This window comes from Equus quagga, chromosome 7, assembly GCF_021613505.1.
Source record: "Equus quagga isolate Etosha38 chromosome 7, UCLA_HA_Equagga_1.0, whole genome shotgun sequence".
Classification (NCBI taxonomy): Eukaryota; Metazoa; Chordata; class Mammalia; order Perissodactyla; family Equidae; genus Equus; species Equus quagga.
Window position 1 is genome coordinate 116,472,665 of NC_060273.1, and position 13,324 is coordinate 116,485,988.

A 13,324-nucleotide genomic window follows, 5' to 3' on the forward strand; every position below is an offset into this window, starting at 1 on the left:
CCTGGCGACCGCAGCCTCACCTGACGTGAACAACACGATGGCTTTGAGGCAGCTGTACTCGGCCGAGTCGACGTGCAGCGCCTTGAGCTTCTCCACCTGCTCCTGGAAGATGCGGATGTGGTCCATGAAGGCCACGACGCGGTCGGCGGACATGGGCGAGGCGTGCAGGCCTGCGGCGGCCAGCAGCGGCGCCACGTGCAGCGGCATGGAGCACTGGGCCGCGTTGAGCACGAACAGCTCGCTCCAGGTGAGGCGTAGCAGGGACACCTGGTCGGTGATCTGCAGATCCGGGAAGAAGGGGATGTTGCGGGCCCACTCGACGGCGCTGAAGAGCAGGCGCGCGGCCAGCTCGCAGATGTTCTCGATGCCCATGATGTTGTTGGGCTGCATGCATTGGCTGCCGTAGCGCGACGTGGGGTAGGGCTCCGCGCGCAGCAGCAGCGAGATGTAGCCGGACAGGTAGCAGTGGCCGTTGAGGGGGTCCCCGTTGGTGAGTGCGTACTGGCCTGGATTGGGTTGGGTTGGAGGCATTCTTCCTCGCTGAACCGCTGACAAAAAGAAAGAGAGAAAAGAGGCAATGTGCATCCAGGGGGCTTGCGAACACCGCCGCGCCCGAAGAGAACACCGCCGCGCCCGAAGAGCACCCGACACAATGCAGAGGCTTTTCCCGCAGCCACCGCATCTTCTCTCGAGCTCGCTCTCACTCACAGCCCACCCTGGGAGGAAATCTGGGGTGAGGCCCTCCGGCTCCGCGGCTCCACATGCCCAGCCATCGCCTGCGCCCCTGGCCACCCTCGCCCTGCCAGAACTAGGCCTGACTTCAGGGCCCCCAGCCCGACGTGGCCAAGAAAGTGCCACCCAACCCCTCCACCACCAGGGAGTAACACACAGATTAAGGAAATCCCACTCACCCCTCCAGAATGGAACAAATCAGGGTTCAAAAAACCAAAACAGAACAAAACAACAACCAGGCGAAACCAGAGAAAGCTTGTGATTCTAGGTAAATGCCTAGCTGCCTCTTCATTTGCAAGCAAGCAGCGTTTTGCTCAAAATGTTTCCATATTCTCTAAAAATGCTATAGAACTATCCTTAAAATAGTTACAAGTTACATACCCTACTAACCACTTACAACTTTTGAATAGAAAACAAGTATCCTGCACCCCTCCCCTATCCCCACCTCCCCATCGCCCCACACAGAGTTCTCACTATTAAAAGAAACACAAAATTGAAAAATTTCAAGAAGAGTTGAACTTACAGTAGCCAAACATTATTGAAAAAAGTGGGAAATATAATTAATGTCTGTCCTGCGCGGTGCCACTGCAACCTGCAGCCAGCTTTTGCCCAGTGAATGCACGAGCTTGCAACTGCAAAAACACTGGATTCATTAACCATCTGAATGCAAAACGTAAGCATGCTTTGAGTTCTTAAAGCTGACCAAAGTTTTTTTTTTTTTTAATGTGTATGTTTTACTTCAACAGTGCCAGCGTTTTAAATTGCCATGTAAACAAAGACAACTTTAGGAAAAGTTAGGGCTACCGAACTCTCCCCCCAACAAATTAATCTAGATATGTCCATGTACACGTAGCTGTCTTATTTCAGGTTGTGCACTATTAAGTTTCCTTAGATTCTAATTTTAATGCAAGCCCCAATGCAATTGAAGCTCTTGAAACATAATGGCTAGAATACTTTTTTCTAATTATGGTTTTGAACTTGGCAGTTATTTTTCAATTAAATGAGAGCACAATTCAAAGTTTTTTTTTTTTTTTTCCAGATGCCTACAAAATCTCCCTGGAGCTAGAAATGAAGTCGTCATATTTGCCTGCTCCCTGAGATCTGAAGGAATTCAATTTCTTTTCTTGTGGCATATAAAATATAATTTTAAAGTCAATTACAAGAAGGAGTAATCTGCATTCTGCAAAATTGACTGGTTCGCTAATTTGACTATAAGACATCTTTAATGATTGTCAGGAGATAAACTTTAACTGTAAGCAGCTAAATATATTTATAAGAAAAGTGCTGCATCTCTTGCTACATGAACATGAAGCATATCTAAATACAACATCAAAAGTTGTGTTAAAAGAAACCAAATCCATACAACACAGGGATTAAATGATGTGGAAGCTCATGCCAGCTGCAGTGTGTGCGTTATAGCCAAATCAGAAGGATCGGTAAATGCCGTTGTAAATTGTAATTTGTATGCAGTATTTAAGCAGAGGGTGGAGTTTGATGAAGAAATAAAATGAGTATCATGCTTTTAAAAAAATGACACAACTATGAAAGCACGGTTCAGTCACAAACTTTCCTTTCAAAGTAGAGGGGTGAAAACAAGGCCACAGCTCTGGAGGAGGCGGCCCCAGCTCGGTGAAGAGGCAGGGAACCAGTGAACAGTCCAGAAGCCCCCCTTCCCCCCTAATTAGACCTACAAGTGCAATAAATCTCGCTCCTTTTTTTCCAGGCTAAGCTTCCAAAAGGATGATGCAGCAATGAGTCTGTGGTTCAGGGTACTCCAGTCCCTGGCCCTCCCCCATTTTAAATAAAGAGTACGAAGAAGTGGAGGAGAAAGTGGAATGAAAAAACACAGAAACAGAGTTTTTTCTGGGGGAAATAAGCACCCCTCCCCAAGTTCATGCCAGCACAGACCCAAGCATCCTGACGCACACGCGGAAAAGAGACACACACCGAGCACATCCAAGACAGAGGAAGGAAGGGGATTTTCAGCCACAGCTCGCGATCCCAGGGATACAATCCTGAGCAGGCAGCGGGCGGGGTGGAGGAGCCGGGGAGAGGAGCGCAGGCCGGGAGGGGGAGGCAGCGGCAGCGAGCTGGGAGGGGGGGACGCCGGGGGAGGAAGGCAGCAGGGACAGGGGAAGCTGGGACGGGCCAGGACCGCAGGAGCCCCAGCCCCATACGCAGCCACCCCCACAAGAGAGAAAGAAAGAGGGCCGGGGAGGCGGGCGAAGCTCAGGGAGAGAAGCAGAGAAGAAATATTCACCTTCCCGCCTCATGCCCACTTTGAGGCACTTCTTGAGGCGGCAGTATTGGCACTGGTTGCGGTGGTGCTGGTCGATGGGACAGTTCCTGTTGGCACGGCATGTGTAAGTTAAGTTCCTGCGGACGCTCCTCTTGAAGAAACTTTTGCAGCCCTCGCAGGTGAATTGGCCGTAGTGCTTGCCGCTCGACTTGTCCCCGCACACCACGCACTCGATGTGCTGCTGGCTCTGGCCCGAGCCGGGCGGGCCCTGGCCCTTGTCCCCTGCCGTGCCGGGGGTGGCGGGCGCTCCAGGCTGGCCCGGGGTCTGCGGCGTGTGCGGCGCGCCCGAGCCCGCCTGCTGCTGTTGCTCGCCGGCGCCGCCGCCGCCGCCGCGGGCCGCCTGCGCTGCGGGGTTGGGGCCGCCGGGGTTGCCCCCGGCCACGTCGTCCTGCGGATCTCGCCAGCTGCTAACTACCATTGCCATATCTTTGGGCCCGGGGAGCGCTGGGGGGAGCCGAGCTGCTCGCCGAGGGCCGCGGGGCGCGCGGGCGCGCTGGGAGGGGAAGGGGAAGGGGAAGGGGGGAGGGGGAGGGGGCGGGGGGCCCGCCGGGCGCCCCGGGGTCGCGGGAGCCGAGCCCGAGCCGGGCACCGGCCGCTGCCTCCGCCGCCGCCGCCGCCGCCGCCGCTACTGCCTCGGCCGCCCCGCTGCTGCTGCGCGCCCGCCCGCCCTGCTGGCGTTTTGTTGTGGTTCCTGCTGTTTTCTTTCTCTCTTTTTGCAGCCCCCCCAGGCTCTCAGGCTCCCCCCCCAACACCCCTGCTCCCCTCGCCCGCTCCCCCCGCGCTCGGATCCTGGGGGGGCCACGCTCTCCTTCCCCCCCCCTCCCCACCCCCCCCAGCGAGCAAGCTCCCTTCTCTCGCTTTTTTCTTCTTCCCCAAGTTGCAAAATCAGAAATGGCACAGGCGACAGCCGGGAGCGGCGCGGGGCGCAGCGCCGGGGGCGGCGGGCATGGGCCACGGCGCGCGCACACACTCGCCCTCCGCCTCGCCCGCACCCCCGCGCACACACACACTCGCACACACACTCGCTCACCCGCGCCGGGCGCCCGCCCGCCCGCCCGCCCGCCGCTCGGGCTACGCGCTGCGCGCCGGTTGAGCCGACATAGAGGAAGCCGGCGAGGGCGGCGGCGGCGGAGGAGGTCGCGGCTGCAGGCGCCGCTGGAGCCGCCGCCTCAGCTGCAGCGGCGAGCGCCGCTGGAGGAGCTGGGGCCCGGGCCGGAGTCCGAGCAGGAGTCGGGGCCGCAGCCGGAGCGCAAGCCCGGGTCCGGGCCGCCGGCGCCGCCGCCGCTGTCCCGGCGGGAGCCCTCGCTGGGCTCGGGATTGAGGCGAGCGCGGTGAGCCGAGCAGGGCGCGGGGCGAGGCTGCCGGCGGCGATCAAGGCGCGCTCGTGTCGGGGGGCCAGGTCCAGGGCCGGACGCAGCCAGCCATTCAGGAAGGCAGCGCTGGAGAGCGGGAGGCAGCCGGAGAGGAGGATCACACACTTTGCTCTTTTTGTTGTGCCGGTGGCGCCGGGCTCTCGCCGCCTTCTTCTTTCGGGAGGTGAAGGAGGGGGAGAAAAATACGAGATAATTCACGCCGGCGACGAATTCACAGCAAAATAGACAAAATAAAAATCAGAAGAAAAAGAATTGCAAAAAAAAAAAAAAAAAAAAGCGAGAGAGACATCCAAAGTAGGTCGAATAAATAATCCTCTTCTTTTCCTCTTTCTTGCTCCTTCTTCTGCTTCTTCTGCTATAACACACAGAGCTAGTTAAAAAAACCCTGGAGATCGCCCAAAAATGTTCTTTTTTTAGTATTTTAAATAAGTGCTCTTCAGCCGGGAACCAACACCCTCCCTCCAAAAAAAATCATATATGTATAAAATAACGATAAGAAGAATACGAAGGGGTGCCTCCTCCTTTTTTTTTTTTTTTTTTTAAGTTTAGCCCTCTCTCTTCTGCCGGAATGGAGTAAAAGAGACAAGGAGGAGGGAGAAAAAGGAGAGAAAGAAGAAGAAGACGGGGGAAACAACTAATAGAATATGTAAGAAAAGAGAAGGGAGAGAGGAGAGAGGGGAAGAGAAGAGAGAGAGAGATTGAGAGAGAGAGAGAAAGGCGGAGGAGGAGAGAGAAAGAGAGAGAGAGAGTAAGAGAGAGAGAGAGAGAGAAGAGAGAGAGAGAGACCCCAAAATTGAATGCGTTTAAACGGGAGGACTCGCAGAGCAATGTTTCCGAAAAGGGGATCTGCGCGAATGTCTGTATATAGTGAACTTTGACACTACTATTGAAACTGACACGTTTCTATGGAGATCGCTGCCTTATATGGAGCTCGTGTCAAGGAGCCAAGAGAAGGGCTGCTGGCAACTGATAATCAAAGGCGACTGACTGGTCAGAGCCCTGAATCGGGGGGAGAGAAAACGGGAGGCTAAGGTTAGCCAAGCCTCCCGCACGCCATTGGTTGGAGAGCCCCTCCCCCTCCTCTTTTTCTTTCTTTCTTTTTTCCCCTCCCTCTTAGCTACCTACTGACGGGCAAGGCGAGGGGAGGAGGAGAGAAAGTGAGGGAGGGGGGTGTGCTTCTGACAAGCGCAATTTACATTGAGATCGCCCTGCGCTGCTATTTACTCTGAGACCTGATTAGTATGGGTCGTCTATGGTCACACACACACACACACACACACACACATACACACACGAACACGAACACCAGAGGGGGAAGGGATGGCGAGGGGGAGAACGCTTTGCAGTGGGTAAAAAAGAGAATTAGAAGGAAATGATTTTGATCTCTTCTGAAAAGTTTTTAAAATTAGATTTTATGAGCATGAAGAGAGTGTCATTGAAGATGTTAGGAAAAATTTTAATGAGAATTAAACTCTCACCATTTTAATGATTCGTGAAATATGCTGGGTTTGAATTGTTTTCTTCTTTCACATATAAGCGCAATCCAAGTGTGGATTTTGCTCATTTTATATCCTTTTAAGAAACAGGGTAAGGACTTCCTGGTTTTTGGTCCAAAGTATATCTTGGTTTTAAAGGTTTAATTATGACTCCTGGAATTTGCAGCTATTGCCAGAAAATCAATCTGAATCAACGGTTCCTATTCATCCTAAAGATGATTTTAAAAATAAACTTTCCAGTCAATCCTATTTTTCCTTCTTCTTTCTTTTTCCCCCCTTGGTATCAGGCTGTTCCGAACTCCAAATTACGCTTCAATAATTATTAATAAAACAGTAGTAAGTCGGGGGAGGGGTGTTAGAGCAGCCAAGTCAGAGTCCTAGGAAAAGAGAAAAGGGGCGAGCCCACGAGAAGGGAAGAAGATGGGAGATGGGAGAGGTGCGGGAGAAGAGTGGGGAGGAGAAAGAGACGCAGGAGGGAGAGGGGGGAGGGAGGGAGAGAGAGAGAGAGGGGGAGGGGTAGGGAGAGAGGGAGAGACTGAGGGAGAGAGAAGGAGAGAGAAGAAGAAGGAGGGGGGAGGAGAGGGGAGAGAGAGAGAGAGAGAGAGAGAAACCCCGATTCCCGAAGGCGATTGGTCGCGGGAGGAGGGGCGGGCCGGAGGAGCGAGTCCCGCCGCGGGGCCTGCAGGAATCGCTGGCTCCGGCTGCCACCTAGCGGACGGGAGCCGCGCCTGGGAGGCGCACAGCCGGGTCCCTCCTCCCCTCCCTGCAGGCAGCCTGTGCCTTTTCTCCAAACGGAGACAGCACTTTGAAAATTCTTTCAATGGATTTTTTTCCTTGAAAGATCGTACTGGGGGAAAATGATACTTCTATTAGTTACATATTCTCCAATCGCACACTCGCACCCCCCTCGTTTTGAGATCGCTCCCCTAGGCAGGCTCAGGCGGGCGCGGAGCGGCGCGGAGTGACAAAGCCGCCACCGCCGCCGCCGGGGGTGGGAGCCACGCTCGCCCGCCCGCCCCTCGACTCGGGAGAGCGTAAAAGTTTGTCTCAGCTCCAGCATCCCCAGCCTCAACATGCCCTCAGGTAAAGGTGGGAGTAAATGGCCACGCTGTATTGACAGAGGTAGGGTTTGTTTTTTAATACTACTCCTTCTCACTTTAAATTTCACCAGGGAGGGGTTTGGGAAGCGCTGCGTGTTTGGGGTGCGTTTTGCGCTTCCCGGTCTCTCCAGCCTGCAAGTCGGGAGTCGGCGACCGCTTAGTGACGAGCGACGATTTTAAAGAGAATAAAGGCTTTTCCGTGCCTGCCCCACAGCCCCTCCAGCTCGAATAATGGAGAGGCAGTCAATGCACTCTGCAAGCGGCGGCCCATTGTACGCAGCTGATGGAGAGGAAGCGACTGGGGCCGGCAGGGGCTCCTTGCCCTCACCCCTCTCCCCAAATAAACGCGCTCACCTCTCCTGGTCAGTTAAAAGGTGAAACGAACATGATTAAAAGACCAAAAAAAAAAAAAAAAAGGAAAAGAACAAGAACAAGCTTTCTATATACAAATTCTAAATTTTACTCCCAATACGGTACGGAGGCAGGCAGTCGAGGGCAGAGGAAGCAGGCAGAGAGAGGGAGACAGGGAGAAGGAAAGAGAACGTGGAAAGAGACGGAGCGAGTGGAAGAGGAGGCGAGAGCGAGCGCCAGGGAACCGGAGGCCCGCTGGACGCCCGGTCCGCGGGCCCAGCCACCCTCGGACCCTGGACCGTCAGTCATGGGCACCAGAAGCGAGATTCGGCCGAGTCCTGCCCCACCAGGCAAGTAATGCAATGATTATCATTTCTTTTGAACTCGGAGTTGGCAACGCGGACAGGCCGGGAGGCAGCCCTGGCTCTCATGGCCCCTGCAGGTCGGGGCCAGAGTCCTGGGAGCCAGGGCCGGACGAGGAGAACTTTCCGCAGGGCCCGCTCCGGAGCTGCTCTCACCCGGCCTCTATCCCGCCGTGGCGCGGAGGCAGGGATCGCGGCCGCCGCGCCGCCCTGGAGCTGAGAATCGTGCCAGCCGAGCATCAGTCCAAATTCAAAACAGGTCTCCCCCACCCCCACCCTCTACCCCCTACCTCCCCGCCCCCCGCCCCCGGCGGGAAACTGCTGCGGGCCTCCAGCGCGGGGGCGGAGGACCCGGGAGGCGGATCGGCAGGCTTAGCACCCGCCCTGCCACCCCGCCGGTGCCGAGCCCGAGCCGCGGGGGAGCCGGCGGAGGAGTCGGGCCGGGCTGGCCCTGTGGCCCGCGCCTTGCCTGCCTGCAGCCAGGGCCTGGCGACCTCGGCTCCTGCCGCCCACCTGCGGGCGCCGCTTGTAACGGGATCCCCTAACGCAACGCGACTGATGGCTGCTTGTTTGATGTGGGCGATAGTGTCAGCGGATTAAAAGGGACACCCAGCGACTCTCCAGCGGAGAACCCGCGGCGGCGGCGGCGGCGAGAGAGCACCACATCCGCGGCCCCGCAGCCCAGCCAGACTCCTCGCGCCGCGGCGACAGGGCTTGGGGCGGGGAGGGGGTCACCTCCTGGGGGTGGGGACCGAGGGGGTGGTTGTGAAAGGAACAGCCTCAATTAAAACCAACTGGAGCGCTTTCCTCGGCGCTGGGCAGGGGCGCGCGTTTGCGTCAGAGGGCGTGCAGGGCGGGCGCGGGGGGCGGGGGGAGCCGCGCCCGGGGCCGCGCCCCGGGGCTGGGTGGGCGCTGGAATGAGCCAGCCAAGCTTGGTTGGCCTCAACTGTGCCTCGCAGGCTAGGGTCAAGGCAGGGAGGGAGGACGAGCTGAGACTCCCCGGGAGCGGTGGCGCCCACTCACCTTCGCTGTGGGCTCTTCCTGCGAGCCCCCAACCTGAGCTTCCAGACTTGAGAGGCCCCTGGGATCCGCAGTGACCCCGGGGTTTGGGGAGAAGCGGGGCCCTCGAGGCCTCAGGCGAAGCTGCCCGCTCTCCCGGAAGAAAGAGAGGGAGAGAGACGTGCAGCCCCCGGCCCTAGTCCTGGGGGGGGGGGGGGGTGCTGTTGGTGGTGGTGGAGAAGGGGGAAAAATCGCGCTCCTGCAGGGCAAATGCGCCAACTTTCTGTCGCGAGAGGGGGCAGGAAAAAACCCAGGCTTTTCGAGGAGAGGCGCTGTCCCCCTCTGGGACTCGTCCAGCCCAAGCAGCGATCAGGGCTCAATTTCTCTTCCAGGGACCCTCTGTTCCCCGACTGCGTTTGCACACCCGCAGAGCGCCTCCACTTGCACTCACAGCTCCACCTCCAGCAAAATGGCTGCCGTAGAGGGACTCAGGGGTCAGCTAAGGTCCTGGGGAGCTCTGGCTTTCTCTCGACAAGGCTGTCGTCTGTTGCTGGTTCAACTTGGCACACTGGTCCTGGGGCCTGATGCACCCCACACTCAACCAGGAGATAACAATATCTGTTATTGTTGTTGGATAGGGCATCTAATAGAAAAGTGATCATATTTGGCGAGAGCACGTAGGTCCTCAAACAGTGAAATTCCACACACGTGTCCAGGCACACTCAACTGCAGAAGCAGAAAATGTAGTTGCAATTTCCACCCTTCTTTCACTATTCTCTTTTCCAGATCTCTCTCCCTCCCTTCTCCCCCAAGCCTTTCATCCCTGGGACCTTCTCAGCCTGTGGACGTGGTTCTTGGACCTAGACCCGCTGTGGCTCTTGCCTCCGCACGCTACTTGAGACGGCCAGCCCAGCAGCCATACATACTTGGCCCTCTCCAAGGTCTCTCTCTGGTGAGGCCGATTTAGGGACGGGCAAAGCCTCGCCAGGGCCTGGTCTCCCTTCTCCAGTCTTTCTCTGCCCTCCTGGTCCCCATAGGCCCGTTTACTGCAGACACAGTCTCCAGTGTGTGTTCCCCCGAGACACGATGAGAAGGTACTCCTCCGCTTGGGGAACAGGAATCAGGCTGCAAGCTTACAATGCCCCTTGCGGATTGCTAGTATCATGGCTCAGCCTTAATCACTTTTTAAAAGACCTTCCACACAACACTTGATCTCTCCTAGCCGGACAGCCAGTAAACAGTTGCAACCTGGTAGAAGGAGGGAAGCAGAGATCTGTGGCTGCGCAGACCGTATTGACTCGCATTCCAGGCCCCAGAGTCCAGATCTAAGCAGGCTTTCTAGCTGATTAACACCCCCCTCCCTAGTACCTTTCTTTCCACGAAGGCTGAATCATTCTTCACTAATCCTGTGACCTCTTTGATATTGGTATTTCGCTCTCCCAAAACTCAGCAGATCATTCATTTTGACTTTTTGGTAAATCACACTGAACAAAGGTGGCCTTGTAAAACGTTTTCTAAATCTAGTTCAAGAGCTGCAAGACCCTACAAATGACCAGACATGTGTAGGAAGTTCTCTCTCATACCTCTTCCCTACCCCCTCAAATCGTTAAAAATGGTATTATTCTGTTTAAAGAGACCACAGAACAGAAATAACCCTGTTTTATCAAGCCCATCTGGAGAGATGAACATGCCTGCAATCTTTGGGAGAAAGGTCAGTTCCTCTGATCTTACTGCAGACCTTTCCCAAAGAGCTTATTTTAAAGGTGCCGAATCAATTAGTCTCCCTTGGCATGAGATTAAGGCTGGGAAAAACGCAGTTGAAGATGTATTTAAAATGGTCTTGCATAGATATTTTGAAGAAAAGAGTAGAGAGAGGCATAAGAATGCCTGCCTAATGTTTTGTGATTATTAATAAGCAAAAACAAAAACAAACAAACAAACAAACAAAAGCTCTGGACTATGTCAGGAACCCACCCTCTCGAAAGACTGAACTCAGTCTGTATTGTGGCTGCCCAGGTGTAAAAAGTTCTGCCTTTGTCAACAGGAAAGTGTGGACAGGACAAGTTGGGAGTCTGGCTCCTGCTGGACTGCCTGCTCATAGCCTGCCCAGGTAGTTGAACCTCGGATCCAGCAGGCTCACATACTCATTATCATTCTGGGAGCCTGGGCATTTCTTCTTTGTCACCTTTGGGTCGAAACGCCCAGAGATAAGTGCTTTACCTCAGAAAGTGGTTTAGTTTTCTTTCACACATTGGCCATTTAATGCATGTGTTTTGGAAAAGAGAGATAAGGGAAGCCCTTCCTCTTTTTGCTTGGGCCCCCCAGTTAGAGGGCCCAAGAGTAGCCAAGAGAGGATGGCAGGAGAGCAAGTGCTGACCTTTGGATGCAAATCCAGCCTTTTATAGGAGGAAAAGTGGCAATCATCCCTAGCAGACTGTGAAGCCAGGGCCAAATATTTTACTTTTTGTGAAAATCAAGCCTTAGCTATCTAACTGCATTTATGCAAAAAGAAAGAAAGAACTGGAGAATTTTATGTTACAAAACCTATTTCTTCATTTTAAATGCCTGACTTGAGTGAAGAATACTGCATGGCTCTTCTTCCTGGGGAAAATGGGTTGGGTTTGGATGAAAAGTTGAAGTTTTGAAATGAGTTTGAAGCTTGTTAAAGTACCCTGACAATACAATCAACTACACTATGTAATCATTTCCCTTAATAGTTACCTGTCAGAGCACCTATTTCTTTGACTACAGGATCAGCCCATCAGAAGTAGATCTGAGTTGGACATTCCCTGGTTACAGACGGTTCGAATATGTTTAAGTCTTTTATGTCACTATCTTCACTGCCTATGAAATAAACTAGTGGAAAAGTATTGGCTCACAAAGCCAGCCGATCTGTTGGTAACTACCGTCATGTTACAATCGCCATTTACCTATCAGAAGGTTAATCTAAATAATAAAGCAAACTAACCTAACTAAACCAGTTTAGTTCCTTCTAAACTGTCAGTGGAAAGATATGTTTATTACAGTGTCCTCCATCAGTGAGGAGCGAGAGGGTTTAGGTAAAGTTTAAATGAAAAAGAATGAGCAGAGTACATCACTGATGCAAACCACATGGAGCAGTAAATAATTATGACCTCTGTTATGCTATGTATATTTTATTTACCCATTTCAGAGGTGGATAATAAACCTAGCCCATCGATGGGAGGAGTTAATAAAGTATTCCAAATGTATGATCTAACAAAACCCGGGGATAGTTCTATGTTTTATTGTTAACCCTTTGCATGAAATCTTCTGAAGCTGAAAAGAAAAAGGAAAGGGCTTTTGTGTTAGTTGATCCTCGGCTATTCTAGGGCTCAGGTTTGTGTGAAAGGGACGAGGAGGTCACTTGAAATCTCCTTTTATCTCCTCTTATTTTCTCTCTGGATCAGCAACTTTGAATAGACATCATCTAATCGCTCTTAATGGAAAGAAACTATGGGAGCAATGAAAATGCCTTTACTCCAGAGGCAAAAACGTGTGTGTGGACAGCTAGCTGAGCTTGCATAGGCTACATCTCTGCACATATGTGGTTAGAGATTTTTTTGGGTGCATGGATGTATACACAAATGTTTCCCGTACATTCTGGTGGAGGGAGTTAGTTGGGTGGGTCATTTTGCCCTTACACATATGTATGCACACACATCCACATTAGGATTCTCTACCAAGTCCAGGTGACACTCCAGCTGACTCTTCCTTCAACTTCTTCTTGCCCTCACTCTCTGGGGTGTCATATTTAAGTCCTGAAGAAAAGCAAATAACTGAGAACACGATGGACGTTCTTTTAGTGAAGACATCTTATTTCCTTTCCGTTTTCAACTGGAAGCCATACTGACAGGAGGATTTCTCTTCAGAAGGTAGAGGTTGTGTGGCAGGTGGGAGTTGATGGAATAAGATGAGACCATTACTTTCAATTTCTCCCCAATAGTTTTTCTTTTTGGTCTTTCTTGGAATTAAATTGGTTAAAACACAATAAGTAAGTGGAAAACAAGAGCTTTGCATTAGGCAATTTAAAAGTTTTTCTTGCTATAGATACATATCTCCAAATCTTTGAAGCTGAGCAATTGATTATGATTTGTTTTGAAATTAGAATTATTTTAGTAAGTCTCCTACGCTGACTAATGCCATCTAAGTTGTCTTCCTTAGGCGTTGTTGTATTTACTTTCATAAAAGAGAAACAGCCTTCAGGTTGTTAAGTATGAATGGCTATCCACAAAAGGACATTTGATTTCTAGGACTGAAAACACGGTGCTTTACCTCCTAAAAAGTCGTCCCCCCCCCCCCCCCCCCCCCCCGCAAAACCCCATGTTCTTCTAAGCAGAATTTGCATTGCTCCCAGAGCCTGGGACACTGCGCTGTAAATTCCTTTAAGGGAATACTAGGTTACCAGGGCTACAAGTTCCCATCTCAACTTGCCAGCCTGCCTGCCCCCTGCTCCGGATCGCAGAGACCCTTGGCTGTCAGGGCTAGGACCTTGAGCCCTCTCCCCTCCTACCCCCAGCCTACGGGGGATCGCAGGATCGCAGTTCCAAAGTTCGAGGTTGGGTGGGAGAGAATTAATGTCTCTTTAACTCCT

At 52.9% G+C, this 13,324-nt stretch overlaps 2 protein-coding genes across 4 annotated transcripts in view; one reads left to right on the forward strand and one right to left on the reverse strand.

Annotated features, from left to right (window-relative positions):
* Nucleotides 1–3,455, reverse strand: part of NR2F1 (nuclear receptor subfamily 2 group F member 1) — a 9,762-nt gene extending 6,307 nt beyond the window's left edge. Inside the window, exons 1-2 of the mRNA XM_046668625.1 lie at nt 2,993–3,455; nt 21–548 (exon numbers count right to left, since the gene is read on the reverse strand). Coding sequence (XP_046524581.1) covers nt 21–548; nt 2,993–3,455 — 991 coding nt within the window. The remainder of the gene's footprint in view (nt 1–20; nt 549–2,992) is intronic.
* A 3,058-nt stretch (nt 3,456–6,513) lies between these two features.
* The window catches only part of LOC124241572 (uncharacterized), a 130,933-nt gene continuing 124,122 nt past the window's right edge, over nt 6,514–13,324 (forward strand). For 2 of the 3 annotated variants that reach the window (XM_046665448.1, XM_046665449.1), the window contains exon 1: nt 6,514–7,701. In XM_046665448.1, coding sequence (XP_046521404.1) covers nt 7,284–7,701 — 418 coding nt within the window. In that variant the 5' untranslated portion in view covers nt 6,514–7,283. The remainder of the gene's footprint in view (nt 7,702–13,324) is intronic. The other variant, XR_006889255.1, reaches the window with a different exon arrangement.